At 40.5% G+C, this 27713-nt stretch overlaps 2 protein-coding genes across 5 annotated transcripts in view; one reads left to right on the top strand and one right to left on the bottom strand.

The window, feature by feature from the left end:
- The first annotated feature begins 6799 nt into the window (after positions 1-6799).
- LOC133662107 (serine protease HTRA3-like) lies at positions 6800-15615 on the top strand. Its single transcript, XM_062065800.1, has 10 exons — positions 6800-7425; positions 9608-9707; positions 9771-9903; positions 9973-10062; positions 12990-13184; positions 13255-13287; positions 13952-14066; positions 14131-14188; positions 14252-14347; positions 14416-15615. Exons 1-10 carry the CDS (start codon positions 7011-7013, stop codon positions 14582-14584), a joined length of 1404 nt encoding a protein of 467 aa, XP_061921784.1. The 5' UTR covers positions 6800-7010; the 3' UTR covers positions 14585-15615.
- The window catches only part of LOC133662104 (peroxisomal acyl-coenzyme A oxidase 3-like), a 30959-nt gene continuing 13048 nt past the window's right edge, over positions 9803-27713 (bottom strand). The window contains exons 9-24 of one of the 4 annotated variants that reach the window (XR_009828062.1): positions 27554-27697; positions 27377-27465; positions 24765-24861; positions 24491-24673; positions 24300-24422; positions 22760-22880; positions 22562-22684; positions 22384-22497; positions 21793-21908; positions 19909-20083; positions 19768-19835; positions 18441-18527; positions 16913-17039; positions 15295-15502; positions 13929-14047; positions 9803-9931 (exon numbers count right to left, since the gene is read on the bottom strand). Coding sequence is in view for 3 of the 4 variants with exons in the window: in XM_062065797.1 (XP_061921781.1) it covers positions 16920-17039; positions 18441-18527; positions 19768-19835; positions 19909-20083; positions 21793-21908; positions 22384-22497; positions 22562-22684; positions 22760-22880; positions 24300-24422; positions 24491-24673; positions 24765-24861; positions 27377-27465; positions 27554-27697 (1560 nt within the window). In the remaining variant the exon portion in view is untranslated. Of the gene's footprint in view, positions 9932-13928; positions 14048-15294; positions 15503-16644; positions 17040-18440; positions 18528-19767; positions 19836-19908; positions 20084-21792; positions 21909-22383; positions 22498-22561; positions 22685-22759; positions 22881-24299; positions 24423-24490; positions 24674-24764; positions 24862-27376; positions 27466-27553; positions 27698-27713 lie in introns of those variants that run through there. The other 3 variants (XM_062065797.1, XM_062065796.1, XM_062065795.1) reach the window with 3 other exon arrangements.

The following is a 27713-nucleotide window of genomic DNA, read 5'->3' as shown; positions in this document are numbered from 1 at the left end:
CACAGCATCTTCCCTATCTGAATCGCTTCCACTGCCCTCTAGTCCTTCACTCTCCCTTTCCTCATCCACAAATCTTTCATCCTTGCTCAAATTAATGGGGAAATCGTCGCTTTCTCGGTCCGAATCGCTCTCGCTGCTTGTGGCCATGATTGTAAACAATGTGCAGATGTGAGGAGCTCCACAACCTGTGACGTCACGCTACTTCCGGTACAGGCAAGGCTTTTTTAACAGCGACCAAAAGTTGCGAACTTTATCGTCGATGTTCTCTACTAAATCCTTTCAGCAAAAATATGGCAATATCGCGAAATGATCAAGTATGACACACAGAATGGATCTGCTATCCCCGTTTAAATAAAAACATTTCATTTCAGTAGCCCTTTAAGGCCCTGTTTACACTGCACACTAAATCAAGATTTTTTTTGTTGCCCTCAAGTGGCACTAATCTGATATTTGTGGCCAGTTTGTTATTTAGAGAATCCCTGTTTTAAAGGGGTCATATTATCATTTGTTCCTACTGTTACATTCTTTGTTCTTGTCTTACTTCTCTGTCTTCCTGCGCCTGTGATCTCATTTGTCTTTTTTCTCTCCTCGGTAGCCATCACTTGGACTGGAGGTGGAGCTAATGGACGCACCTGAGGCTCCATTGCTTGCCACCCTTTATCAGCTGCAGGTGAACTGCTGTTATACCTTAAAGAAAACAGAAGGCAACAAGAATGTTACTGTTATGCAGTGTTTTTCTAATGAGGTGATGGTACATAAAATGCAGTGTGAGTGGGGGCCAGCAGGGGACAGGAGTCAGTCCCTTGTCAAAACATGAGGTCATTCATCTTTGCTGGCAGGATGAGGACATGTTTTTAACAGAAAAATAATACATCTGCTGCTTACCCAATGCAACCTAATTTGCCTTATTCGTCTTTTACTTCCTAAATCAGGCGTGTCCAGACTTTTTCCATCACAAACGACCAAAAGTGGAAGAATACAGGGTGCCATTTTAATTTCAACTTTTTCTTCATTAATTACACAAAAGTCAGTCCAAAGCAGTTACAGGCATTTAAAAAGGTTGAACAGCATTAAAAAAAATATGGCACGTTAACCGGCGTTAACCAGAAAAATACTGAATTCTTTTTGACATAACAGTCATCTCTTCCTACATAAATATCGCATCTTTATGAAATTGGGGATCTTTTTAAATAAAACTTTGGAGCAGGGGAGGGGGGGGGGATCAAGCATATTCTACCTGCTTCAGGCCTAAATTAAGTGTTAAATGAAGTTGTATTTATGTATTACATTGCAGTATTTGTCTTATTATTTTTTATTACTGTATTATATTGTGGTGATCGGTAAACATATTCACCAAGCGGGACTTCTGTTTCCGGGTTAAGAGTGAAGACTGCAAGACTCATTGTGTTGAATTGAAAGGCAACAGCGCCTCCTTGCACACCCGCTATTAGAAAGATGTTCTCTATTTTTTCAAACTGGAGAAAATTAGGCTGACATTGAACAGTTGTTCTGTGAAGTTTCAGGAAGTATGGGGAAAGACTGATCTCAAATGTAACCCTGTTTGAAAAGTAATTGAAAGGTAGATAATTGATGAGCCCTTTGTCTGCTTTTGTGTATTACTGCACCATGTTGGGGACATTCAGGATTGCAATTGTCTGTGGCTTCATGTCAATATTTGCCTGTATTTATTTGACTGATGGATGTTTTTGTTTCCCCCCTAATTTGTATTTTTTGTGGGTTACTTGTTTGGGTGGGAAAAAGAACATCTGACGTGTTTAAAATGTGCCTTTCTGGACTGTATATGTAAAAAATCCAATAAACACATTTTTAAAACGAAAAAGAAAAAAATTAACACTGCTAAGAACAAGCGGCTAATCTTGGCGTCAGTGTATTTTCATCGTGACAACCTCGAATTTACCAAATTTTAGCAGAATAACTTTTTGATGGACTTCATCTTCAACTCCTGCCTCATCGATAACACCTCTCCACATTGGTAAGCAATGACAACTGATGATGGCAGGATGTAGCAATGGACATTGGGCACAGCACTACAGGCTAATAGACTGCTATCAGCTATCAACAAGTCCAGACCAGGTAGTTATGAACTCTTTTGATTCAAAACGTACTTCATCTTCGACATAAATAACACATCTTTGAGGAATTGGAATGACAACGCAGGATGTTTTTGTTTTTTAATTGTCTTTTACTTTGTAGCTGGTTCGGTGGCTACGGATGAAGTGATGGCTGTCCAACGTTGGGACCAGGGGTGGACCGCTCGCCTGTGCATCGGTTGGGGACATCTCTGCGCTGCTGACCAGTCTCCGCTCGGGATGGTCTCCTGCTGGCCCCACTATGGACTGGACTCTCACTATTATGTTAGATCCACTATGGACTGGACTCTCACAATATTATGCTAGAGCCACTCGACGTCCACTGCACCGGGCACCCTGGGGGGCAGCTGGTTGCGTCAGCTCTGTTCTCCTTGAATGTCTTTGTATGCCCTATGTTGTCTTTAATGTTTCCCTGTGGTTTCTTATCCCTAGATGGTGCCGCAGATGGCTGGCTAGGTACTGTGCTCTCTCAACGTTGCATTTTTCTTTATTTCTTGCATTGAACAAAGAGCACAGTCTACCAAGTCAAATTCCTTGTGTGTTAAACATACTTGGCCAATAAACCTGGTTCTGATATGGTTGTTATTTCATATTTAGAGGGCTCTAATTACACTAAAACACATTTTTAAAAAGGTCATAAACAATACTATGAAAATATTCGATAGTCATACTGTACTTTCCTGAATTTCTGTGTCGTGTCCCGACCCAATTAACCGCGATAAACGAAGGGCGACTAATTCAGCTTTTTCTTAAATTTTTGCTCTATAGTAGTTTTCTTGCCTTGGGGCATTCACATGTTGTTGCACATATGTTGTTGTAAACAGTTTATAATTTAGTTATATTTTTTCACCAACCGTTTTTTATCCTTCTATAACTTCCACATTTTGCACCTGAATCATCCCATTCCAACTTCAAAATGTTCAGCCCATTCACGACACACAGGTGTCCCTTTAATTTTTCAAAATTTACCAGAATTCAAGGTTTTCCGGGACTTTTTTCAAACATAATTCCAACATCTCTTAACAGACTCAAACCATTCCACCATCCGCACATTCCACTCGGCATGAGACATTCAAACCAACAATTCCAGCTTTAAAAAATTCCTAGCTTTCACAAAATCAATTTTCCTTGTGGATCATTAAAGTTTGTCTAAGTCTAGGTCTAAGTCAAAAATCCCCACTTTTAAGTACCACTTCTCCCAAATGTTCTACCAAATTCAACCGTCAGAACCTTCCTCATAATCAGGACATAAAGACTAAGTTGGTTTTTTTTCCAAACAGAAAAATTCCTGGTTTTCTGTAAACCCTATTCTGTGTTAAAAATTACTACTTCCACAGTTCTCAACCGATTCAAAAAATTCTAACAACAACCTATTAAGCTCATTCTTAGTAGGTGTTTTAATTTGAATAAACATTTTGTTTTTTTCCGATATTCCCAAATTTCCAGGAAATTCCCACTGAAATTTAATTTGTTTCCCCCCCCAAGTTCAACAATTCCCACATTTCTCAACCGATTCTAACGGTTCCAAAGTCATAATGCTCTTTGTTAATTAGTCAACTGCTAGCATGCTAATTTTCTAGTTAATTTAACACTTTTTAGCGAATTTCACAGACTTAGTCATATAACCTTGGTACGTAACAAATGCTAACTGTTAGCATGCTAACTTATTGGTTAAGGACTATATAGCCATATGCTTCAGATTCATATAACTTGGCACTTGACACATGCTATTAGCATGTCAACGTGCTTACATTAGCATTAATTTTGTAGCCGTACACCTCAGAGTCATAACTTGGTACTTAGTCTATTCTAACTGTTAGTATGCTAATGTAGCAGGTATATAAGGTATATTGTATGCATTCCACCAAAATTCCCTAACGTTTTGTTATTGTATTGTTTTATGTATTGTCACTTTTATGTTGTAATATTTCCAGCAAATAGTTTGTTTTGGGAGCATTTGTCATTTTATTTTGAAGTCCTAACTCTTAGTGACGTTGTGTAGCTTCGTCCTCACTTGCTGTTAAAACATGCTGTGAGGTGGTGAATATTTTTCTCTGCTCCCGTGTTTTAAGATAATATAACAAGTGTAAACTGAAACAAGGATATAATGTAATCTTTTGCTGCTAAACGTACTTGATACACGCTAACATTAGCATGCTAATTGTTTATGCAATTTTGCTAATTTTATGTTTTGACTTAATAACCATGGATTTTGTTACTTGGCACCATCATGGAAATATGGGTAACTGTTGTCATGTTAGCATGCTAACATTAATATGGGGTTCAATCCCCACCTTCTACCATCCTAGTCACGTCCGTTGTGTCCTTGGGCAAGACACTTCACCCTTGCTCCTGATGGCTGCTGGTTAGCGCCTTGCATGGCAGCTCCCGCCATCAGTCTGTGAATGTGTGTGTGAATGGGTGAATGTGGAAATACTGTTAAAGCCCTCCACAGCACAGAGTCAGCGCTTCTAAAAGTTTTTAACGCTATCCTTCTGTCAACTGATTCTGGTAAATATGTTGTCCTGGTGCTTTTAGATCTGTCTGCTGCTCTCGACACCGTCGACCACGCCACCTTAATCACTCGTCTTGAGAACTGTGTGGGCATTAAGGGCGCCGCCCTCAACTGGTTCCGGTCGTACTTAACCGACAGGAGTTTTTGTGTAAAAATAGACAGTTTTATGTCTTCCACAGCTCCTTTACCACATGGGGTTCCCCAGGGCTCAATCCTTGCCCCAATCTTATTTGCGCTTTACCTTCTCCCCCTTGGTTCTATTTTTAGGAAGTACGATATTGCATTTCATTTTTATGCCGATGATTGCCAGATTTATTTTCCCATGGCACAAAATAACACGGTTCAACGTCTTATTGACTGCCTGCACGACATCAAAGCCTGGCTTTCAGCTAACTTCCTGAGCCTAAATGAAGACAAAACAGAAGTTATGTTGTTCGGTCCAAGTCGCTCCCCCTCCCCCAACGTTGACCTCGGCACTCTGACCCCATATCTCAGCGACTGTGTCACAAACCTGGGGGTGAAGTTCGACTCAGATTTTAAATTCGAAAAACAAATCAGCAGCGTCGTACAAAAAAGCTTTTATCAATTACGCCAAATAGCGAAAGTGAAACCGCTTCTATCAGGACATGATCTCGAGAAATTAATCCACGCCTTTATCTCGACTCGTTTAGACTACTGCAATGCCCTGTAAGTAGGCATTAGCCAGGCCTCCCTCGCCCGCCTGCAGCTCGTGCAGAACTCTGCTACTCGTCTGCTAACACAGACCCGCAGACGTGAGCACATCACCCCTATATTAGCGTCCCTTCACTGGCTCCCTGTGCGTTACAGAATAAATTTTAAACTCCTTTTATTTGTTTTTAAATGTCTAAACAACCTCGCGCCAACATATCTCTCCGACCTCCTTCAGCCTTACTGCCCCACCCGATCCCTAAGATCAGCCGATCAGCAGCTACTGACGGTCCCGGACACAAGGCTGAAGCTTAGAGGTGACAGAGCTTTCGCTGCTGCTGCTCCCAAGCTCTGGAATGACCTACCTCTGAGTGTTAGACAAGCCTCCTCTCTTCCTGTTTTTAAATCTCTCTTAAAAACATACTTTTATTCCATGGCTTTTAACACTGAGTGATATCCATCCTGCAATGGCACCCCATAATACACCTGCTGTGAACCTGTTTTTATGTTTTTATATTTTATTTATTTATTTTTTATCGTGTTCTGTTTGTGTTGTGTTGTGTTTGCTCGGTTCTCGTATTATTTTTAACCTGCCCATTGTACAGCACTTTGGCTACCCCTGTGGTAAATTTTAAATGTGCTTTATAAATAAAGTTGATTTGATTTGATTTGAAAGCGCTTTGAGTACCTTGAAGGTAGAAAAGCGCTATACAAGTATAACCCATTTATCATTTATATTATGCTAATGTTTTGTGGTAACTTTTGCTAATCATGTATGTTTTAACCTGGTAATTATAGACTGTTAATTGGTGCCATCTTAGAAGTATGCTAACTGTTCCCCTGTTTGCATGCTAACACTTCATGCTAGCATTTTTGGCAAGAGATGGTTCAGTTACAGTATACAACATTTCAGTACAGCTTCCGATCTTCAATATTCAAACCATTTCCCATTCAAATCATTTCTACAATCATACTACATTCCACTGGCATTTCAATCCAGCGCTAGCTCTTTAACATTCAAACAATTTCCACATCCATTTTACATTCCATCAGCTTTTCAGTTAGGCTTCAGAATTGCAGCTAACACACGCAACTTTTGCAGAAATTGCTTCATCTAGTTGTACTATTGTATTTAAATATGCGGCAGACCAATAAAATGGTCCCCACCCCTCACTTTGGACACATCTACTCTAAACCTTTTTTGTTTGTTTTTTCTTTGTCGATTGTATTTGTAGATATAAAACCAGCTGTAGGCTGAAAATGGCTCAGGGGCCACATTTTGTACAACCCTGTCCTTTGAGAGGAATCTTTCCTTTCCTCTTTTGTTTGTAAAAAAGTCCTACTTCCAATGCGTGTGTGTTAGAGGAAGACTTCACATATGTGAAAAACAGCCAGTGAGACTGTAAAATGGAATGTTACACACATGCAAGTTGCTCCGCCTTCTCCAGAGACGACCTCCGCCTCTTTCTCCTCTCTGCTGTGAAGCTCTCAAGCCATTGGAGGGAATGTTTCTGCTGCTTGCACGGGCAAAAGCAACACAGAGAGGACAAAGATCTTCCCTTCGCTGAGGATAGTGGGAAGAGTCGCTGCAGGGGCGATAAGAAAATGCATTTTGCACCAAAACTTGCGTGACAGTGATGATCGCCAGAGCCATCAGCGAAAAAACACACTTATTTCCTTTTTTTCATTTGAGCCTGTGATCATCAGTAAAGAAAATGCAGATTGTGTTGTGTGTCGCCGTGCTGCTTTACCTGAAGGAGTCTGAAGGCGCAGAGCCCAGGTCAAAGTGTCCCACGAGGTGTGACGTGAGTACATGCCCAAGTCCCAGCTGCCCCGGCGGCTACGTGCCCGACCGTTGCAACTGCTGCCTGGTGTGCGCCCTGGTGGAGGGCGAGCCGTGCGGCCGCAAAGACGATCTTCCCTGCGGGGACGGGCTGGAGTGCAAACACCCGACTGGCAAGCTCCTGCTCAAGGGCATCTGCCAGTGCAAGCTGAGCCAAGAGGTGTGTGGCAGCGACGGCAAGACGTACGGAAACGCGTGCCAGCTGAAGGCTACCAGCAGGAGGGCGCTGCAGCAGGGACTCCCTGGAATCAGCCAAGCACAAAGAGGAGCCTGTCAGACCAGCACAGGTATTATTTATACATTATGACGACTTGCTTTTCACATTGTTCTCCTCTTTTGTTAAATGAAACAAAATGTAATTTCTGATTTATTTGAAGGCTTTTCCCCTCTTAACAGCTGTTTCCACATTCTTGTGGCGCTACTGTGGCAGAAATGTAAGTGTGGACTTATAACCACTTTAAAAAAACAGAACTTTGATTCGAGCCAAATAATTAAAGCCTAAAAGCCCCAATAAACTAACAGATTGTTAAAGTGAATTTGGAACACTTAACACTTATTTTGGTGTTAAACACAATTCTAGGTCACCATGTGTCATATGATGTCATCTCAAATGCAGACGGCAGATGTTTCATACAAAACACGTGGAAGCAGTCAGGGAGTTACATAAAGAAATATAAAGTCCAGTAGATACCGCCTATTTGTGCACATTTGTATGATAACTAAATAAAAAGTTGCTTGATGGCACTCTCTGCAGGTGGGGAAAGAAGGTGTTGTCTCACAAGTAACTTCACTCAATATTTTCCAGCAGGGAGATGACAAGACATGTTATAACTGCACAGTTTAGAAGTAAAATTCAGTACTTTGTACTGTCCGGTGTTGGGGAAAATTACTTAAAAGTAATTACTTATTTTCCTCAAAAAGTAATGTTTGTGTTGAAAAACCTTCAAATATCTGCCATGTGCCGTTGAGCGATGGGAGTGCAATAACTTAATACCTGTGACTTTGAGTGTGTGCCTTTAAAAGGTGGAGCCTGTGGAATGACATGTGGTGTCTGTCGTGTTACTTAGGTTATCGGTCTGTGTGTAGTGACTGGTGTCCATGTTTCAGACAGCAGCCACTGTTAAATGTTTGCTACATACAGTTGCCAATAGTTAACGCAAAAGTAAATCTTCAGTTGTGTCTCTCCTTAACCACAAGCCGGGCATTAAAATAATGCCTTTTAAATGTAAGTTACAGTAATGGTGTTGTAAGGTTCAAAATATTAGATGGGTTATAACCCGTTAATTACCTGTTATTTGAATAAAAAGTAACAATGTTAGTAACGCAAATTCCAAACACTAGTACCGTCTGTAATTATTTCTTAATGTGTAAAACTGAATTTAAAAAGTGTAATGTGGGGCCATTTTGGTATTTTTTCCTTTCAAATCAAGTACAATATTTTTTTTAAAGGAAAAAACAGCCTACACGTCAAGTTTTTCACATTACAATACAGCCGTTTGCACTTTTATTGCACTTGTTTTTTTATTTCGTTTTAGTAATAGTATTTGTAGAATCTGCCATGGGTATTTAAAAAATTAGGTGTGGACCACACTTTGAACACCCCTAGTTTAGAGTATGAAAAATAGCGTACTTTTTTTTCCACCATTTGAATCCTAAAATTTGTAAGATGCCTGCAAATGAAACACTGAGCTTACTCTACAAAACAGAACCTTAAGATGAACATCACTTTATTATGTGTTGACAACTTTAAGCTACATTATTACCTAATGCGACATGATGCCACATGTGACATTTTACCACTGCTGCACTTTGAGTTGCATAACTAGCTTTTTGAAGGCATTATGTCAACTTACACAATTTTTTTGACACTACTATGACAATATGCTGCATGGTCAAATCTATGAGAATGAGACCTTGCCAAGATGCACCCTGAAAGTAATGATGGCGGTAAGGGTCATTATGGGCACGACAGGCCTTCAAATTTGAGCTCACCAAACCCAGACACAGATGTAACGCTCCAGTGACACTGTGTGTGTGTGTGTGTGTGTGTGTGTGTGTGTGTGTGTGTGTGTGTGTGTGTGTGTGTGTGTGTGTGTGTGTGTGTATGAGAGAGCCACACCGGCCAGACAAAATAGAGGGTTTTATGATTAAAGGCAAATGTAAGGAGAGTCAACCACAACTTGAGACTGTAAGGACTTCCTGTTTCCTCAGATACTATCAACTGTGAATCTGTGTGTGTGTGTGTGTGTGTGTGTGTGTGTGTGTGTGTGTGTGTGTGTGTGTGTGTGTGTGTGTGTGTGTGTGTGTGTGTATATCTCGTTGAAGGACTGTAAAGACCCCAGTGGGGATTGTGCTGATGTCTGTCGCAGTCAAGCACAAATATGTTTCATTTATCATCATGACATGAGCTTTCCTTTCTAAAGCCTTGCAGTAAGCAGTGATTGTTCATATATTTTGTGGCCAGTATAGGTCCGACACATACTGTCAGTCCTCGATACAAGTTCAACTTCATCGCTGACGTCGTTGAGAAGATTGCGCCGGCTGTGGTTCACATAGAACTTTTCCTCAGGTATATTCAGTGTGCGTGTGTGTGTGTTTTTTGCATGTGCTTATGTTTGTGCTCTCACCCGAGGCATCCTCTCTTTGGTCGGACTGTCCCTCTGTCAAGCGGATCGGGCTTTGTGATGTCAGAACATGGCCTCATCGTCACCAACGCTCACGTGGTCTCTAGCACGACACCAGTGTCGGGTCAGCAGCACCTCAAGGTACCGTACACTAAGTCACATTTGAGCGCTAGAAAACACAAACAGTACAATGTGTTTCAAATCTTGAAGGTCCAGATGCACAATGGTGACATGTATGAAGCCAACATCAGAGACATCGACAAAAAGTCAGACATCGCCACCATTAAGATCAACCCTCAGGTGAGTGTAATCTGGCCCAATGAAGACATGCACTTTGCACAGAGCCAGCAGGGAGGAGAACTAAAGAGTCATTAGGGAAGACCCAAAGACTGGGGTCAAAAAAGGACCACCCACCCGTGACCTTGTGGGGACCCCTGCAGAAACATTCCTGCGTGAGTCTCGGGACTTTCCATCGCAGTTCAAACAGTCCACCCGATATTTAATTACAAAGATCTTTGTGCTCTGCCTTCAACTTGTAGCGACTCAGTTGGGGTGACTCACAGATTCAATTTGAATCTTTGGATTAGCTTTGTTTTGGCGTCAATGAAGGATTACTGGGACATATGAAAGAGTGTGTGGCTATTTCCAGCATGAATCACCACATCATTAGTGTGACAAAGCCAAACCAAAAGGCTCCACCTTAGAAATATATATCTTTTTAACTTTGGGCTGATTATCACACATCATATCTGTCTGATATCCACACGTACTCCCTTTAACACCAATTCCTCCACCCTTATGTGTCTTTCGAATGAGTAAACTCCACTCCTTTTCCTGTACGGACACATGAATCATAATATTAGTACGGACACATAAATCCTAATATTAGTAACAATTGTAGGTATTCAGAGATGCTTATACTCCCTATCATATTATTGTTAGGCGTAGAAGCAGTATTAGGATAACCCAAAATGCGGGTTATAAGGAATACAAAAACCCTCTTGTTTTACATTTAAAAGTTAAAATCCTGCACAAACCAAAATCAACCTGCTTCACTATGTACAAATACTTTTTTACAACAAAAGCAGAAATACTATCTATTTTACATTTAAAAGTTAAAATCCTGCACAAACCAAAATCAACCTGCTTCACGATGTACAAATACTTTTTTACAACAAAAGCAGAAATACTATCTAAAAAAAAAAAAGATAAAAAAATACATTTAAAACATTTGTATGTAGGCACGAAACTAAAAACATTTAACATATGATGGATACATGATGTAAGAGATTGAGTAAAGAACTTAATGTATTAACATGATCGAGTTTGAGGAACAGTACAAACATGTTTGTTTGCATGGTATAAGAAGGAAAAATGAAACATTATCTTAATCTATAATGTATTTATATTTAAATATTATTATATATTATAATCCATTTCATATTAATTTGTTCCTAAAATGTTTGTCAGTTTTACTCTGTTCTAATAGTCTTCATTATTATCGATCCATTTTCTATACCGTTAGTCCTCAGAGTCACTGGTAAACTGGAGCCTATCCCAGCTAAATTTGGGCAAGCGAGGCGGGATACACTCAGGACCTGTTGCAAGCCAATCGCAGTCAAACTATTTCATTTTTCATTATAGTGTTTAGCATATATTCTGTACTTTCTTATTGCTGCACAATGTTTCTGGCTACTACTCACTTGACTACTACACTTCCTTTTACTGTTAGAAAATTGCTAACTTGGAACATGTTAAACAAAGGAAGTGAACAAACTATTAGTAATTGCTGGGATGCAGAGATGGGCTTGGATTACATACTCCTTTTCAGACATGTTTAATTGTGAAACATTTGTTAGGTACAGTATGTTGCAAATAAACCATTACTATTACCATACATATGAAGGAACCCTAAAGGGCCCCTCTAACAACATTGGCAATTTTGGACATAAAAATTATGTCTACAGGAAAAAAGACCTCCAAAATAGACGCAGCAGTGTTTTTAGGCTTGTTTTTCTAAAACGTTTCAACACATTTTGGAACGCCACAAAATCAGCCTGCCCACGTCACCTATAGAAGAGTGGAGACAATTTCATATTGCTTAGAATGTATTTTGGTAGCATTTTCATTCTGAGTCATGTTATTTTCGCACAGAATTTGAAGGAGTCAGATATGAGCGAATCAAATATGGCAGGCAGACGGTTGTTGCCGGTTGCAGTAATACAAATGATAAATGGGTTATACTTGTATAGCGCTTTTCTACCTTCAAGGTACTCGAAGCGCTTTGACACTATTTCCACATTCACCCATTCAAACACACATTCACACACTGATGGCGGGAGCTGCCATGCAAGGCGCTAACCAATACAATACAACTAAAAAAGGGATCAGCATGCATACATTTCCGAATGATGGGAATATAAGGAAGTATGTACCTCTCCAGTCAAACTGACTTGCGCAAAATGGCACAGATTAAGCGAGAGTAGTGTAAGGAGAATTATAATGATTCTGACTTTGAAGGAGTTTAGATAAAAAACATTTCAAAAACTCAAGCCAAATGTGATCAAAAATGAGAGAAGAAGACGGTAAGCCGCTAGAATTCTATCTTGCTTCCTCTTCTACTGATGTTTTCTTCGAGATGCTTGAGGAAATGCTGAAAGACCATGAGAAAACAAGCTATGGTGTCTATTGAAGGGCAGGGAAGTGGTGATATTCATGTTTTTACTCATAATGTTGACCATATCAGTTTTGAGGTAATATTGGACCATGGTGACAAAAACGTGCAATTAAGTGATCAAAATAATAGTTTTAAATGTGTTAATCCAAACTGTGTATGCAGGAAAATGGGATCCAGTTCTGTAGTTGACGTCACGCCAAGAGGGTGCGATGGCCTGGGGGTGTTTCAAGTACTGTACGTCATTTAACCATTACTCAAACTAATTGGTATTATGGGAAATGAGTACCAGATTAATTTTTAGGATAAAAAAATACACTAGACTTGTTATTGAAATCTCGGTCATCTGGACACTTTTAGTCCTTTAAGTTTCAAAATCATTAGGAAAGTACAATGTCTTGTAATTACAATGTATTTGATTTGCACTGTATTAGCAAAAAAGGTCCCCTGCAAACTGTGAAGGGAGTATTGTTTAAAGACTGACTACAAAGTAGTTTGACCCTCTCTCAACACTTCAGGACTAATTGTGCATACACTTCCAATTTTCCACCAGAAAAAGCTGCCAGTTCTGCTGCTGGGTCACAGTGCAGACCTGAGACCAGGTGAGTTCGTAGTGGCCATCGGCAGCCCCTTTGCCCTCCAGAACACCGTCACTACAGGCATCGTAAGCACCGCTCAAAGGGACGGCAAGGAGTTGGGCCTCAGGGACTCGGACATGGACTACATCCAGACAGACGCTATTATCAACGTGAGGCTAGTAATTGCTTTGCATTGATGATCCAAAGGGAATAGGGTTAATGCACTGTCTTCTTTCACAGTATGGAAATTCAGGAGGGCCTCTTGTCAATTTGGTAAGTTTTTGTTTTAATTGTTGTGATTACTCTACGGTGGCTGACAGGGGCAAATGTGCAGCAATGCCCAAACACAGAAATTATATAAAACCAAAAGAACGGATAACTGGCTAACTTCCGTTTTGTTCTGAGTACCGGTACTTGCAGCATTTCTCTAACGTTGTTGTTTTGGGGTTTGTGTGGGATTTTGGCATTTGGGGAATTTAGTTTGGCTTTTGATCCTTAATGTTGACGGCGTGGCTCAGGTGGGAGAGCGGCCATGCCAGCAACTTGAGGGTTCCAGGTTCAATCCCAGCTTCCGTCATTTGTGTCCTTGGGCAAGACACTTCACTCTTGCTCCTGATGGGTCGTGGTTAGAGCCTTGCATGGCAGCTCCCGCCATCAGTGTGTGAATGTGTGTGTGAATGGGTGAATGTGGAAATAGTGTTAAAGCGCTTTGATTACCTATAAAGCAGAAAAGTACTATACAAGTATAATCCATTGACCATTTATCCTGCAGCATTTATGTGATTGCAGAATTATTTAGGTCTTTGTATGTTTTTGGTTTTGGATTATTTCTGTGTTTGAAACGTTTGGACGTTGCTGCGTGTTCGCGCCTGTCAGTCACAGTACTACTCAGCCAATAAATATGTGAGGCTGACCTGTGCCGTCTTCTTCACTCAAGGATGGCGAGGTGATCGGCATCAACACCCTCAAGGTGGCCGCGGGCATCTCTTTTGCCATTCCTTCAGACAGGATCACTCTCTTCTTGAACGACTCCCTGGACAAGCACAGCAAAGGTGGGTCTGTCAGTCAAAATTTAAGTACATTTGTCGCAAATGCAACCAATTGTGTCTTTTTCAGACGTCAGGTCTATAAAGAAGCGTTTTATTGGAATCCGGATGCTGACCATCACAACAGCGTGAGTCCTTAAGCCCTGCCTGATTAGTTTTCAATCCTCTTCAATGTGTTCCATTTTCTGCAGGCTAATTGAAGAACTAAAACAGCAGAATCCAGACTTCCCAGATGTTAGCAGCGGAATCTATGTCCACAAGGTAGTCCCCCATTCACCGGCGCAGAAGTAAGTTCCCAGAATTTCTCTCAGTTTCCAAAATAAAAGTTCAAATGACAGCAATTTGGTCTTTCCAGAGGCGGTATCAAAGACGGGGACATCATCGTCAAGCTGAACGGCCGGCCGCTAATGACCACAGCCAAACTGCAAGAGGCGCTGCAGGAGGAGACGGCACTGCTGCTGGAGGTCAGGAGGGACAACGATGACCTGCTCTTCAACATTGAACCAGACCTCATCATGCAATAAAAGGCGCTTAGTGGGACTTGACGAGACCAACACAGAAGACAAAATTTAGGCTTGCCAGCTCAGCACTTCCAAAAGTGCAAAATACATGATTGCATCATTTTCACTGTCCTAAAAATGCGTTTGCGACATCTCATGTTGGACATTAAATTGGGTGTAAGGAAGGAATAATTGGTTATTTTTGCTGAAGAGGGTCAGTGACTTGCAAGTTGCACTATAGACAGACATTGATAGAAATGCCACAAACGTGGTCAAATGTTGGAAAAAAACCACAAAAGTGAAGTAAATATTCATCTATGAAAGTTGTCATTCATCCAGGTCATTGTATTCTCAGGGTAATCCATCGATCGTAACTGGACGTAAATATCGTAACATTATTTTCCCAAGCATTGCACACAACTTAAACCAATAACGCTAGCCTCGACGCTAATGAGAGGTGTCTTGGCTGGTCCACCAATATTATGGATACCTTAAGTGAGCCATGGTCACATGGCAAAGTGTTTACGTAGCTTTAAAATTATTTTGAATGTTGAGGTTGTTGTTTTTTGGTTATTGTTGCTTTAACATTCTTGCAAACGCGTTTGAATGTGGGTCACAGGTAACACACAGAAGGTCGACCATATTGCTGGTCATAAAAATTCTAAGTTGCCATGTTGGAATGTAAACGGGGGGAGGGAGTAAGGTTCCTGGACAGACAGATGGCAGTTGATTACCTCATGATGGTTGGAGGTAAGGCGCTCAGATCCTTCCAGGAACCTCCTGATGGGAAAGGCAACCCACTGGAATTCTTCATCTTCAACTCTTAAAGAGGGCTGAAGTTCTTTAGGGTGCATCAAGGTCTTTTGGGTGGAGATCCGGAAACCCAAGATGAGGACAAAATGATATCCTATTTGGCCGCACAAGGAACGCTTGAAGAAACAGCTGGAAGAAAGAAGAGGCACATGATTATCATCTTACATGATTTGACAACTAACTATTTTTGTTGTATCCTTTCATTAGAGGCTTTGGGTTTGCAAACACACAGAAGCTGACTCCGTGAAAAGCAGACATGCATGCTGAGCAATTTAAACAGTCACTACTTGAGCTGGCTATAAATGTAAACGTGTGCAGGCCTATAAAACCATGATAACAGCCTTATATAGTGTTGCCTTTGGCTCGTTTGGATGTCTCTTACATTGAACTTTGCAGAGTAAATGAGCAGTAGTGAATAAGAGGGGTGCCTTCTGTTGGTGTAAAATGTAGTCACTAATAACGTTTAGCAATTGTTCATTATATTGTCTTACATTCGAACCAATACAACCTGAGGTGTCCTGGCTGGACCACTGGCACCATATATGTGATTATTGTTATATTTATTCCAAGTGAATGTGTTAGAATAATCCTGTGCGTATTCAACTAACTGTGGAGTGTTCTGTAATAGCGCTGATGGGTGGTAGTACAAATGGTCAAGTTCAAGGCCCATGGTCAAGTTATGTGGTACATTGAGCAACTGTTAAAACATTTTTGGGAACCTGATGTGACTCATTGGCAAATATTGTAATTACTGTTAATGTAGGACCATGTGTTCAACTGGTGTCTTAAAGGCATTAATAAGTTCTAGACTGACTATTTGGCCTGTCCACGCTCTCCTACATCACATCTTTATCTGTGCACCCACACACCATCTTTTAAGGCCAAACTAAGATTTGGTTTGATTCAAAGATAACTGAGGAGGACTGGTTACAGCGAAAAGGTAATCATTTAGGCAGATTTGTTTAGCCGTTCATTGAACTTTGCATGTTTAGGATAGGATTTAAGTCTTAAAAAGGGCAGCGCTGAGGGAACACTCGCATATACAAACCGCTTCCTTTGCAGACTCAGTGAACTGGCTTTGACCCAAAGGGACGGTAAAAGTAGGTCAAGAAGGTGCTGGACTCATGAGGGCCATAAAGAAAGTGACTGACATCTCCCAAAATGTTAAACATGTGAATAGAACACGTCCACCCCTGTGCTGTCCTTCTTGTTTTTTTTAACCTTATAATTGATTACCTCTAAACAGGAATATAAAGAGCAATGACTTACCAGAGAACACAGTGTTGTGTAGAATGTTTTATTAGTGAACTATTCACCTGCACATGGCAACACTTGACGAGCAGCTAACTCGTGTTCAGATTATATTATCTATTTTACATTTGAATTAAATATCATGCCATACTTAAATGCGAATTAAAGTTTCTATTAGCTCTCAGCTTTTAATATGTTTTAAATTGAGAGGGCTAGAATAAAATATTTTTTTCTTTCTAAAATAGCTGGGTGAACCAATTAAAGGCATTCTAAAACGTCTGCGCTCGCCTGGCTGTTACAGTTTGGCTCGCAGGGACCCGATGGTGGGCTTGTCAGAGCAGAACTCTTTCCACCAGGACGGGCGCTCCAGCACCTGGTTCCCCTGCATCACAGTGGACCACAGGTTCTTGTAGAGCTAGGACAGAACAACGTACAGCACGTCAGCACATCTGGCATGGAGTTGTTATTTTGTTTGTCTAGAAACATGTGACTTGTAGAGCAATGATGCTAGCTCATCTATTTAGAAAAAATATGTACCATATCAGGCAATGTTTCTCCTACCATTATGTTTAGTACAACACTGTTTCTATGTGATCGCACATTCACAATTTCTTCTGGGCGCTCTGTATCGCATGTGGATGAGTGATCGCAGTAATTGAAGAGCATGTTTTTGTTTTGATTTTGAGAGATTGTTTTGAAGTGTTTCTAGTGTTTTCAATTACAAAAGTTTGTGAAATGTACTGTAACTTTGGAGGAGCGATTGCAATACAGCACAAGTGTGACTTTGTAGGCTTTATCAGCCGAATTCCCCTAACATACCGGTACACACACGATATGCTTGTGCGCACCACAAAATGTAGCTGGAGAGGCCTAATCACATTACAGTTGGCTACGCTGCATGTGGGTCAATGGCTGCCACATCCTCTAAACAAAGGGGAAACGCTGCTTTGATTGTGGACTGAATTAAAAATGTACATATAGCAATAATCCCAAAAAAGCATCATGTGCGCCAGTCAGTTGGCTTAGGGTGAAAGATTAGCATCATGTCAAAATATATTTATATTACATTGCACTCCAAGATTCTACTTGAAGTTGTAACCAGTAGAAGCTTTGTACTGCAGAAAAAGTTCAGGAAAGTAATTATTTACACATCAATAAATGCAGTCGTTAGGTTTGAGCATTTGAAGATAATTTAATTCATTTTGGCTCAGTCCAAGAATAGTTTATTTATATATTATAAAAACTTAGGATTTTACTGCCATCTTCAATGAGCTAAACTCAAAAATTATTTTGTGTGTACACAAAAAGCATACCGTATTTCTTTCAAATATTGTTGACAATCTGTGTTAGTGCGCACCACTACATAATTAATCCACTGCACAGGTGTGGCGTCTCGTGATACTAATGAGACAACATGATTGTTGCACAAGTGTAACTTACATTCGCCACTATAAAAGCCCTCTAAAAATGTGCAGTTTTATCACACAACACAATGCTACTAACTAACTAAACTAGTAATCTCAAAAGGCACTTTTAAAAACTGATGCAATTTTTCCAAAGCACCAGTACAATAAGCTCCATGCTTACTATGTTTTCTTACGTAAGACAGTTTGGGAAAATTTAATTTAAATAAGATATATTGAAATTTTTATTTGCAGTCTGTTAAGACCTACTGAATCAACCACACGGCAAAACAGTGATGTTGTAAGTCCAGAAATATAAAGTTATTTTAGACTACTTCGATGCATTGGTGTCCGCCACAAATGTAGTCTGTCTCACATTAGGTGAATTGTGATCTGGTAATCCTCATTCTTACCTGTCCATCAGCGTTGCCAATGGGGGAGTTAAGGATGAAATCAGGGGGGGCCATTACATCCACCAGCGACACAGCGTCATCTTTCAGCTAGAAATGAAGCAACATTTAAGAAGAAGTGCAGGTAAAGAAAATATGCAAATCTATTAAATATGTATTGGGAGTGTGACGATACATCGATTTGGCACATGTTTGCAATATTTAACCTTACTATTCAATAATCAATGTGTTCCCACTTTTCATGTTCCTCCTGAGTGAATAGAGTCACTGTTTGAAGTGTACAGGAGGTGTTTTTCGCGCAAGTAGCTGAAAATGTGTTTCCGGGTAAAGTAAAAAAAAAAAAAAAAAAAGAAGAAAAGAAAACGCAGACAATGACTGACTCGAGCGGTGAAGTTAAACTCAAAGATGCACCAGTGTGGTTTAATTTAAAACTGTGGACTTTGGCTTTTATAGAGTGGATGGGACAAACCTGGATAAAGATTTCAGTATGGAATAAGTGTCCCACTAAAATACACTATACAGACATCACAACAAACACAAGGCCAGTCATCTCATTCGCTAGTGATTACAGAAATGTTGATTTTTCTATTCAAATAATAAATTGAGACTTGAGACATAAGATGTGTTAGCTGAAAGACTTTCAAAGAGTGTCGTTGTGTGTCAGTCAGACAATTAAACAACAATCTGTTTAGATATGTTGCACTAAAACAGTTTTTGAACAATTGCTTTTTTTGAATGGTTAGAATTTGGTGCAAAATATAAGCTTTGAAAGTTTTTATTTTTCCTATCAAAATATCATTATCATGAGGCATGTATTTCACCATGAGGCAAAAATCAAGATTTATCAAACCTTCTACCTCGATTTTGGTTAATGCACGATTATCCCAATCAACAATTACTAAAATTTTTAGTTGACGTCATCCTTTTGGTAGTTAATGTGCGTCCAAACAACTGACACAGAATTCCTTTTGGGTACCAGCTGCTTATGTTGTACGGTTGGCTAAGTTTTCTTCCATGACGGTTCTGTGGTGCAGACTAGATGGGACAGTGTCATACGTCTACTTCTTCTGGTTTTCTGGCAACTTTCAGGCTTTCCGACACCAACCTGTCGTGTAACTGGTCAACAAGGACAGTATATTAGTAGAGGGAGAATTACAAAGGGGAAAAACTAAATGACCGACAGCAGTCGCTTTTGATGATTTATTCATTAATCGCCCAGCCCTATCGTAAGGAACCCAGCCCTAATATGTCTTATTGTTTGTGTATCTTGCACTATTATCCATAGTATTATTGTTATTCAGGTTACTCGTGAATAGTGTGTGAGTAGGACCTGTGTGCACAGAGTAAGAATGGCCGTCTGGATCAGCTCTGCTGGCTTGCTTCCACTCAGGAAATTGCCTGCACACGAGCAACACGGTCACAGGCATAAACTGTATACTATTCATATATTTATAGATAGAAAAGTATCCACCCTGGTAGAGTGTGGCCATGTGGCTGCTGAGGCTCCACAGTCCATAAAGAGCACACAGCTTAGTAAGAACTCCTGTGAGGCCGCTGGGCGTATTCTCATCCATAATCAGCTCGTGGAAGCGCTGAAGGCAGCAGTGTTCAATGAAGGCCAAGGCCAGGGAGCGGCTGTAGTACACCTGTGTGCACACACAAGCAGTGAGTAAAATAAGTATGAGAGAGCACATGTAAAAAGACAAACATATAGGTTATACATTTATGTGATTGAGGGAAATAAGTACAGTATTTGACATACAAACAACCATTTAGACCCCCACAGACCGGTTACATGTCCATTGTGGAGTATACAATTACGTCCTGGCTATTAATATTATACTATTTATAACATATTAATTTATCTGTACAATACATTACTCATATAAATCACCTTATCGAAGTAAATGGAATAAAATGACCACATTTAAATAGGGAGACCATTGATTAGATTGCACACTGCTGCCACCTAGTTGCAGGCATGTCTATCGTTCTTACATGAATACTAGAGTGTAGGCACAAATAATGAAAATCTCCCCTGCTAATCGTGACTCCCCTGACACTTCACCGCAACCTCCAAGGGGTTCCCAACCCCCAATTTGAGAAACACTGCATTAAGACTCTTATGGCATGAAGAAGCTGGGTAGTTTTAAAGTCTAGAGAAATGTAGCAGCAACACCTCGGTCACCTCTGGTCTTCACTCTGGACCTTGGGCACTTAAAAAAAAAAAACACTAGTCAACGCTCTGACTGGGGTGTGCAAACCAAGTAATTCTGATAAATAAGCTGAGATAGGCTCCAGCACCCCCCGCGACTCCGAAAGGGACAAGCGGTAAAAAATGGATGGAAGATGGAGCTGTGATACCGAGAAGGGGTAGGATTAAATAAGGTCTGCATCCTCCTACCCGTTTTCGTACATGTAGAATTGTGTGACGGTAAACATGATTTACTCAAATCCAACCATGTTTGAAATAATATAGATAAAAGTACAGTACTCCTAATCTCATCTAAAGACACCTGTCACAGAAACAGTATTTTACATTCAAACACTCCACTCCCACGTGCAAGACAAAGAGTTGTCAAAGGACCCAAATGACAAGATTGTATACCTGCACATGGCTGGAATGGAGCCAAAGACCACCAGCAAGAGGTTTGAATGGTGCAATAATTCATAAATTGAAGAAATGCTAGATGGCAGTCAATTTTTCTCACTGTGGAGCTGCATGCAAGATGATTCTGAGAAATGTTGCATGAGGGACCAGCCCATAATTACTGATTAATGATGTTAGGTAAGTTGGTGCACGGTCACCAAGACAAACATTAATAAAATGTTTTGTAATGGATCAGGATCCTGCTGTGCCCGCAAAGTCCCATGTGTACAGGACCGTCAGAAGTTCGACACCCAACAATCAACCCCTGAATGACTCAGACCAGGTTTGGGAGAATGTGATGTGGTCACATGATACTACAATTGAGCTTCGTGGTTTAAAGTGGACTTTGTGTAAATCCCTACTATCAAACATGGAGGTGGAAACATTCTGCTTTGGGGGGTTTTCTCGGACCAAAATCCCTCAGGCACGTGGATAACCACAGGAAACATCTGTACTCTATGCTTGCCAACAAGAGTTTCCCCACATTGTACTAAGCAACATTTTGCATGAGGATATCAAATACATATTCACAACCTTTGTCTATATTTTTAATTGATTGTGTCTGTACAATAAACCTTGCATGAATATCATTGATTGTTCGTATCTTTGGAAGAGAGCACTCTTACTAAATCAGCAGGGGATCAAATTATTTTTCCTCACTGAATATACTGTGAATTATCACATAAATCAGCATGTGTGTCCTACCTGACTGTTGTTGCGTGCTTCAAAGTCCTCCTTTCCCAAAGCTCTCTGCTGCTGGAGCTTCTTGTCACTCTTCTCCAGCAGGAAACACACCAGCCACTTGTAGGCAGCAAGCGATACTAAATCACCAGGAATAAGTAACCCCATTAAATCAATCCATCACATTTGAAAACAGCCATTTAACATTACAGATAAGAAACAAAATAGGACCAATACAAAACAAAAATAGAATAAAATGGTAAATGGGTTGTACTTGTAGAGCACTTTTCTGCCTTCAAGGTAATCAAAGTGCTTTGACATTACTTCCACATTCCCGCACTGATAGCGGGAGCTGCCATGCAATGCCCTAACCATGACCCATCAGGAGCAAGGGTGAAGTGTCTAGCTTAAGGACACAACGGACGTGACTCGGATGGCGGAAGCTTGGGATCGAACCAGGAACCCTCAAGTTGCAGGCACGGCCGCTCAACCACCCGAGTCACGCAGCCACCATAATAATAAAAGACGAAGCAGACAAAAGCATTTGGTCTGCTGACCTGAGCAAAAAAGACCAGATACATGGATTCATAGTCAAGGTGGAAGATAAAAAACTACCTGCAGGGTCCATGCAGTCATCAGTTGTGTGTGCCGTGAACTTGTTAGCGAGAATCTTGTGGAAATCATCCAGGAAGTCCACAGTGTGAAGAGGAGACTCAATGCAAACTCCATCTGAAACCATCAGAACGCCTTTAAAGTAGACTAGTCTCGACCTGCAGGTCAAAACTGGACTGACCGAGACGCTTAGCGTGGAGCCAAGTGAGCAAGTAGTTGCTGGTTTGCTGCAGCAGCACGTTGTTGTCTCCCTCGTAGGTGCAGTTAGGGTCATTGTCGTCGCGAAGACTCCCAAAGCGGTTCACTGCACAGGACATAAAAGGAAGTGTGAGGCCTCTATGTTAGCGCGTAGGCTATGGCGCTGCATTGTAACACTCACTGGCTAGGTAACCGTGACCGCCGCAGGCCTCGCGGCACTCCTGGATGCCCTTCTGAGCAGTCCACGAGCCAAGAGGCTTGCTAGAACAGCCCAGGGCGTGGATCTCCCGGCCCATCTCTGCCTGTCGTTTACAACATACTATGCGTCGAGAGAGTATTCACAGTACTTCACTTTTTCTAAATTTTGTTATGCTGCAGCCTTATTTCAATATGGAATACTTTGTTAATAAATAATGGCTTAATAAATGTTGTCCTCAACATTTTACAGACAATAATAGCCATAAGGTAAATGTGAAAAGTTTTTCTCTTTTTAAACTTTTGCAAATCCAATTAAAATACTTTTTTTTTTTTTTTTTTTTTAAACATGTATATATGTTTTCAGACCCTTTGCTCAATACTTTGTTGATGCACTTTTGGCAGAAATTACAGCCTTTACAGTCTTTTTGAATTTGATGCCACAAGCTTGGCACACCTATCTTTGGACAGTTTTGCCCATTCCACTTTACAGCACCTCTCAAGCTCCATCAGATTGGATGGAAAACATTGGTTTTCATCCAGGATGTCTCTATACATTGCTGCATTCAACTTAGTCGAGTCGGAGAGGTGACCAACAACCCAATGGTCACTCTGTCAGAGCTACAGCATTGCCCTGTGGAGAGAGGAGAACCTTCCAGAAGGACAACCATCTCTGCACCAAACCACCAATCAAGCTTGTTTGGTAAAGTGGCCAGATGGAAGACATTTCATGGTAAAAAGTTTGCCAACATACACCTGAAATACTCTGACCATAAGAAACCAAATTATCTGGTCTGGTGAGACAAAGATTGAACTCTTTTGTGTGAATGCCAGGCATCATGTTTGTAGGAAACCAGGCACCGCAATCCCTACAGTGAAGCATTGCGGTGGCAGCATCATGCTGTGGGGATGTTTTACAGCAGCAGGAACTGGGAGATTAGTCAGGATGGAAAGAAAAATGAGTGCAGCAATGTACAGAGACAGCCTGGATGAAAACCTAAATTTACCATCCAACTTGATGGAGCTTGAGAGGTTCTGTAAAGAGAAATGGGCAAAGGGGAATAGGCGAAACTGCCCAAAGATAAGTGTGCCCAGCTTAGTGACATCGTATTCAAAAAGACTTGAGACTGTAAATGCTGCTAAGGGTGCATCAACAAAGTATTGAGCAAAAACTGTGAATTAGGTACTTATATACATGTGATTTTTTTTTATTTTTTTAATACATTTGCTAAATGTTCTGATAAAAACCTTTTCACATTGTTCTTATGGGGTACTGTCAGTTTTGAGGACAACAATGTATGTATTCCATTTTGGGATAAGGCTGTAACTTAACAAAATGTGGAAAAAGTGAAGCGCTGTGAATACTTTCCGGATGCACGGTACTTTACAAGTTCTATTTGGGAGATGACATGTTTTATAGTCCATCGATAGGACTTGTGGGTCAATTAAAATTTCCTAAAAGCTGAATATTTAAAGAAAGCAAATGTAAGAGAGGGGAGAATATCTCCATTTTGTACCATTCATACCTGTCTGTCACTCTTGTCTCTCATCATCTGTCCCATCTGAAACTCCACAAAGTTCATAAAGATGGACCTGGAGAAATGCTCAAGAGCATACGCCGCCGCCAGGTAGGGAATGAGGCGCCATTGCTGCACATCAGACACATCCATCTTTAATATGAAGAAGACAAGACGTGGGAAGAAGGATCTATACCGACCTGTAACTGGTACTCCAGCACTGGAATCTCCTCCATGTCTTTGGGCCCAAACTGCCTCCTGGTGGCTGAGAAGCGTATGGCCACAGTCAGAGCCAGCTTCAGGTTAACAAGAGCCATCCTGGTGATGGACACCCTGCCACCCGACAGGGCACCCAGCGACGCCCCAAAACGCTTGTTGGGGTCCTCAACATTCACAGGGAGAAGAAAAGTTCATCCAAAGATTTTGACTGCAAAGTCTTTCAGAATAAAACATTATAAAATTAATTTTAAGAACCTTGAAAGGGGTCACGTAACTGCCAGTGGGGGTCACATCTCCCGTCTTATTCAAGAGATTTTCTCGTGGGATCCTCACATTGTGGAACAGAGCAAACCTGTGCCGTTTACATACTGTAAGTCATTGTTGTCATTATTTGCTCAGTCTGAGTTGTGGATTTACAAAACCCAAAACCAGTGAAGTTGGCACGTTGTGTAAATCGTAATTAAAAATAAAATACAATATTTGCAAATCCTTTTCAACCTTTATTCAATTGACTGCAAAGACAAGATACTTAACTTTCAAACTGGAAAACGGTTATTTTTTGCAAATATTAGCTCATTTGGAATTTGATGCCTGCAACTTATTTAAAAAAAGCTGGCACAAGTGGCAAAAAGACTGAGAAAGTTGAAGAATGCTCATCAAACACTTATTTAGAACATCACACAGGTGAACAGGCTAATTGGGAACAGATGGGTGCCATGATTGGGTATAAAAGCAGCTTCTTTGAAATGCTCAGTAATTCACAAACAAGGATAGGGCAAAGGTCACCAGTTTGTGAACAAATGGGTGAGCAAATTGTTTAAGAACAACATTTCTCAATCAGCTATTGCAAGGAATTTAGGGATTTCACCATCTAAGGTCCGTAATATCATCAAAAGGTTCTGAGAATCTGGAGAAATCCCTGCACGTAAAGGATATCACTACATGGGCTCAGGAACACTTCAGAAAACCACTGTCAGTAACTACAGTTTGTCGCTACATCTGTAAGTGCAAGTTAAAACTCTACTATGCAAAGCGAAAGCCATTTATCAACAACACCCAGAAACGCCGCCGGCTTCGCTGGGCCCGAGCTCATCTAAAATGGACTGATGCAAAGTGGAAAAGTGTTCTGTGGTCTGATGAGTCTACACTTCAAATTATTTTTGGAAACTGTGGACGTCGTGTCCTCCGGACCAAAGAGGAAAAGAACCATCCGGATTGTTATAGGTGCAAAGTTCAAAAGCCAGCATCTGTGCTGGTATGCGGGTGTATTAGTGCCCAAAGCATGGGTAACTTACACATCTGTGAAGGCACAATTAATGCTGAAAGGTACATACAGATTTTGGAGCAACATATGTTGCCATCCAAGCAACGTTATCATGGACGCCCCTGCTTATTTCAGCAAGACAATGCCAAGCCACGTGTTACAACAGCGTGGCTTCATAGTAAAAGAGTGCGGGTACTAGACTGGCCTGCCTGTAGTCCAAACCTGTCTCCCATTGAAAATGTGAGGCACAATATGAAGCCTAAATTACCAGAATGGAGACCCCGGACTGTTGAACAACTTAAGCTGTACATAAAGCAAGAATGGGAAAGAATTCCACCTGAAAAGCTTTTCAAAAATTGGTCTTCTCAGCTCCCAAACGTTTACTGAGTGTTGTTAAGGAAAGGCCATGTAACACATTGGTAAAAATGCCCCTGTGCCAACTTTTTTGCAATGTGTTGCTGCCATTAAATTCTTAGTTAATGATGATTTGCAAAAAATAAAAATTAAATTTCTCAGTTCGAACATTAAATATCTTGTCTTTGCAGTCTATTCAATTGATTATAAGTTGAAAAGGACTTCAACGTCACTGGTTTTGGCATAAAATTAACATTGGCACCAAGCTTGTGCAATATTACAAATTAAATTGATATTGTCCCAAATTCCAGCTCAATTTCAATGAATTTGAATTGAGGTTGTAATTTTTTCAATAATTTTGATCTGTGTTCCAGAATTACACTTTACAGTACAATCCATACATGACTGTTTTACATAATTCCTGAATGCTGACTGAACACATAACATTTTAATTCTACACCATTTCCGTACTATTATTTCTCTACACTTACACTTGTCGTTCACTGACTACTCCCACATTTCTCAACTGATTTGAACCCTTTCAAATCAAACAGGCTCAACTCATTCAGGACATTTCGCACTCTTGGTAACTAGCGCTATGTTGCTACCGTCATTCTACACATTTCTACATTGTAATTCTGTTCAGCTTTTCAACATTCAAATGCATTTTTTAGAGAAATTACCTCCTTTAGTTACTATGAACGTCATCTGTACATTACTCTTTGTTTTCATCAACAATTGAGAATTAACACATCTTCTATAAAACAGATGATTCTGGTTAATGTTCTGTATTATACATTATCGAATTATGAAAAATTGTGGAAAACTACTTAATTCCCAAAATGCTTTATTTAATCAAATAATCCAAAATGAAGGGAATGTGTGTTTAATTTTAGTCTATACAAAGTATTTTCATTATTTAAGTCAAAATATTTCTTCAACGTGACAATTTCTTCCTGTTACTTGGCTATAAGGAATTTCTCTGAATTGCAATTAATTTACTTTAAATATCTACAATTGCAATTAAATTCAACATCCTGTAAGGTAGACCCAATTCAGTTAAAATGTATCAAATGAATTAAATTTGAATTCAAAATTTTGAACAAGCATGCTTGATACCATATCATGACATTGCAGAGGTAGAGAAGAATATACTGTACTGTATGTGCCAACGTGTTAAAGTTAAAAGGAAAAGTATTTGTATCCGATTTTGTTAAAAAAGGGAAATTTGAATTCTGCCATCACTGACCCGTTATCCAGTCCATTCTGGCCTATTTTTTTGCCCATGTCACCAACCAGAACACCAGGCAGAGCACGCAGGGTTTTAGGATCTCTCACCTACAGAAGTAGCAGTGTGATTGAAACAGTGCCTCTCTTTTATTTGCACAAAACGAATGAAATCACTGCATCATTGAACAAGACCTACCGGCACGACAAAGGTGTGCAGGCCGTGGCATGCTCCGTCTGCCGTGTACAGTTGAGCAAAGACCAGTGCATGTGTGGCGGTCTTACCGAGGTTTCCCACCCAAAACTTTGCTGCTTCAAAATCAGGAGAGTTGATGACAAACTCCTACAGAGCCCACACA

Source organism: Entelurus aequoreus, linkage group LG12 (assembly GCF_033978785.1).
Source record: "Entelurus aequoreus isolate RoL-2023_Sb linkage group LG12, RoL_Eaeq_v1.1, whole genome shotgun sequence".
In the NCBI taxonomy this organism is placed as follows: domain Eukaryota; kingdom Metazoa; phylum Chordata; class Actinopteri; order Syngnathiformes; family Syngnathidae; genus Entelurus; species Entelurus aequoreus.
Note: the sequence above shows the minus strand (reverse complement) of the source record. Positions and strands in the feature narration are given on the sequence as shown.

Excerpts from the sequence above, each read along its gene's own strand:
- LOC133662107 (XM_062065800.1), top strand. The coding sequence starts at position 7,011 with ATGCAGATTGTGTTGTGTGTCGCCGTGCTGCTTTACCTGAAGGAGTCT. Across the intron at positions 9,904-9,972 it reads CGGGTCAGCAGCACCTCAAG|GTCCAGATGCACAATGGTGA; the intron begins GTACCGTACACT and ends CAAATCTTGAAG. Across the intron at positions 14,348-14,415 it reads CCCCATTCACCGGCGCAGAA|AGGCGGTATCAAAGACGGGG; the intron begins GTAAGTTCCCAG and ends TGGTCTTTCCAG.